The 3,688-nt window shown below is 47.5% G+C and overlaps 1 protein-coding gene across 1 annotated transcript in view; it reads right to left on the bottom strand.

Annotated features, from left to right (window-relative positions):
* Window positions 1-876, bottom strand: part of LOC112105587 (pancreatic lipase-related protein 2-like) — a 23,566-nt gene extending 22,690 nt beyond the window's left edge. The window contains exon 1 of the mRNA XM_026651137.1: window positions 828-876. Coding sequence (XP_026506922.1) covers window positions 828-876 — 49 coding nt within the window. The remainder of the gene's footprint in view (window positions 1-827) is intronic.
* Between the last annotated feature and the right edge of the window lie 2,812 nt (window positions 877-3,688).

The following is a 3,688-nucleotide window of genomic DNA, read 5'->3' as shown; positions in this document are numbered from 1 at the left end:
TGAGGGCAGGGCCGGTGGAAGGATGTTTCACGCCCTAGGCGAAACTTCCACCTTGCGCCCGTCCCCGAGCCCCCGCCCTGGGGCCAATCAGCTTAGGCGCCGCAAGCCTGGGAGGCGGGAGAAGTGAAGCAGCGACGGCGTGCTCGGGGAGGAGGTGGGGCAGGGTTGAGCTGGGGCGGGGAGTTCCCCTGCGGGCCGCCCTCCCCGCCCCCCTTGCTGCAGGCGGCCCTCCCCGCGCTCCACTGCCCCAGCTCCCTCCGCCTAAATGCCAGCAGCGACCGGGGCGGCCGAAGATCCGGCCGCTGCGGTTGCTGCCGAAGAAAATGGCGCCCCCCAAATCCTAGCGCCCTAGGCGACCGCCTAGGTTGCCTAAATGGTTGCACCGGCCCTGCTAGGAGTGGAGATTCCTCCTCTCCCCCCGTAAGAGTTCTGAAGGAATTTATCACAAAATCCTGAGCACTTATTTCCTTTGACTTTTCTGTTCATCTCAAACACTGTTCATCCCATTGAACACTCCTTCTACTGCGCTGCTCCTGGGAAACCGTGCTCACGTGTAAAATAAGTATGTCCATAGGACTTTGCAGAATCAGGGTCTAAAGGTGAACACGAGGTCTATGACTTGCTTGAGCTCTTATAATAGAACTTAAGTGGTGCACAGGCCTTTTGCTAGTTCTCGGCACCAAGTGAACTGCATCATAAATCACATAGAATAAACTGAGTGCAGAGGAAAATGAATTTCCATTGTACTTACATTCATTTTTTATTTCATTTGAACATGACTAAATTCAACATGTTTGGTGCAGTTATTTATAAATATTGTATCTCACCTGCTGTTGGGTCCAGCAGATAAAGTGCAGCAAGCCAAATTCCAATCATCTAAAATAAATTAAATATACACGTGAAGTCCAGGTAACGCATTTTATTTGGATACTAATTGATTTAGATTTATTCATCTTGTAAAAAGTGTACAACAGTATTTTCCCAGCGACCAATACAGCACTCAATCTAGCATCAACTTTCTATGCATTCATTACTTATGTCCTGCAGAGTAAAGGTAGCATGTTCTTAAATGTGCGCTTTAATCTACTCCTGTTTCAAAGCAGGGTAGATCAAAATGCACTACAGAACATTTAGGGCATGGCTAGGGTGACCAGGTAGCAAATGTGAAAAATCAGGACTGCGGGTGGGAGGGAATAGGTGCCTATATAAGAAAAAGACCCCAAAATTGGCACTGTGCCTATAAAATCGGGACATCTGGTCACCTTAGGCATGGCAGCAAGAGCCACATGGACACTTAGAGCATGGCAGGCTAGTGCAGGGTAGAGTTAACCCCCAGCTTGCTGCAACCTAAGTGCGCATGTAGCCAAGCATTAGTGTCAAGTGCTGTTTTCTTGATGTCTCCTCATCAGCAGATGCCCCTTTTTAGTTCACTGGTTATTTTTTCTGCTTTCTGCAATGTCATTTTTTTCTAGGTTAAAAATTCCAACTTATGTCTTACACTTAGCCTGATCGTGCATTCTATGCATGCCCCAAACCTCCCATTACCTTCCCTGGAGAATTTTGTGTGTACGAGGAATGCAGGCTCTAGCTTGTTGAGGGAATAAATTCTGCCTCAGGTAGATCTTGGAAATTTTCTGACAAAACAGCGTTTGAGCTCTGCCCCTCCTTGTGATTCTGCTTTCATCTCTATTCCCACTCCCAAGGCACTATACAAGCCTACTCCTTTTATCTCCTCTGACACTGTGCCACAAACTTAGCACCTTCCCAGTTGCATTCTTCTAACAATCCTCCAGTTTGCCTTTCAAATCTCTCTTCCCCTCTCCCCCGCCATGGTTTTGCATACGAGGTGTTTGGAAACCCCAGGTTCAGCTCCTGACTCCATGCCAGGGAGCCTGGAAGCCCTGAGAACCCAGGTTTGAGCCAGGCCTCTAGGGGCTTCCAGGGTCCCAAGTCAGCTGGCTCCCGGGCTGCCCAACTTCCGCAGCCTGATGAGCCAGTTGCCCCAAGAGTCAGGAAGCCTAGGGAGCAGCAGGGGTTCCTGGCCTGGGCAGTCGAGATACCCAGGCTTCCCCAGAGCTGCAGACCCTGGAAACTCTGTCAGCTGCTGAGTGAAAATGACACAAACTGAGAAGATTCATCTGCTGCCAATCACTGAATAGCAGCACGGAAACTGACTCAGCAGCTGCTGACTCCAGGGAGCATTTTTCATTTTTAAAACAACTTGTTTTGGCCAACTCTAATTTGAAGGATTCTGATTATTCCATCATCTCCGAGGAGCTGGGTAAAGTCCGGAGGGGAACAAGAGACAGTGACATGCAAAACTTATTAGAGGGTCACATACTTTGTTTCTTCTGTAGGCTGAACGCAGTGCTCACACCAGGGACTCCTAGTGTTATTTACCCCATCACATCACCCAAGAAGCAGGGGTCACCCAATAGGCAGCAGGTTTAAAACAAACTTAGGGGAGTACTTCTTCACACAACACACAGTCAAACTGTGGAAGTTGTTGCCAGGGGATGTTGTGAAGTCCAAAAGTATAACTGGGTTCAAAAAAGAATTAGGTAAGTTCATGGAGGACAGGTCCATCAATGGCTATTAGCCAAGATGGTCAGGGATGTAACTTCATGCTCTGGGTGTTCCAAAACATCTGACTGCCAGGTGCTGGGACTGGATGACAGGAATGGATCACTCAATAATTGCCTTGTTCTTGTTATTGGCCACTGTCAGAAGAGAAGATCCTGGACTAGATGACCCATTGGTTTGACCCAGTGTGGCCATTTTTATGTTCTTTGCAGTCTTCCATTCTGCTACAAGCTCCCCATGTGGCCTCCCAACCTCCTCTGTTTCAGGAACTCTCTGCAGCCCCCACCCCTTTCTTCATGCCAGATTTAGCTCAATATGCTTTAGGATTAATACACAGGACCAAATCCTCTGTTGGTGTATATCTGCTAAGCAACATGGCCTTTGAAGCTACAACAATTTATACCAGCTGAGGGTATGCCTAAGGATATGATATAAACAATTGCAAGCTTCTTTCTTTGGCCTTCTACTTCAGTCCCACCCCCTTCCCCCCTCCAGTCCACATGGAATAGCTACTGGAGAACAGCAATGCCGGTGAATTTCCCTGTGTAGGCTGCCCTAAAAGTGGCAGTAAAAATCACAAATCCTCTCCTGCCAGTTCTGTCACATCACACCCCTCTCAAATGCATATGCAGGCTGACCCAGTCCCATATGTATTTTAATCTCCGTACTTCATCAGAACCTTGCTCAATTCTGCCCATTTATAATTCTGCTATCATCTCTTCCTGTATTCACACTCCTGAGGCACTGCACAAGCCAAATCCCTTTATCTCCTCTTACACTGTGCCTCAAACTTAAAACACGCTCCCAGTTGCAGTCTTCTAAGCATTCTCCCTTTTGTCTTTAAACCTCTTTTTATATCCTCTCTGCACTTCACCCCCATGGTTTTGCCTACCATTTACTTAATAAGTGAAGTGCAACAGGGGTATCCACTCTTGCCCTGCAGTTATTACTTAAATGCCATGCAAAATGGAGAGGAAGGAAGGTCTTAGGGGTAGTGCACCTCTCTTTCTCATTTGTATAATGGGTTTAATAGTGTTGTCAGGATAAATGCATAAAAGATTGTGAGGTGCTCGGATACTGCAGTAATGGGGGCCATATAAGTACC

This window comes from Terrapene carolina, unplaced genomic scaffold (genome assembly GCF_002925995.2).
Source record: "Terrapene carolina triunguis isolate 2854851 unplaced genomic scaffold, T_m_triunguis-2.0 Scaffold95, whole genome shotgun sequence".
NCBI classification, from domain to species: domain Eukaryota; kingdom Metazoa; phylum Chordata; order Testudines; family Emydidae; genus Terrapene; species Terrapene triunguis.
Note: the sequence above shows the minus strand (reverse complement) of the source record. Positions and strands in the feature narration are given on the sequence as shown.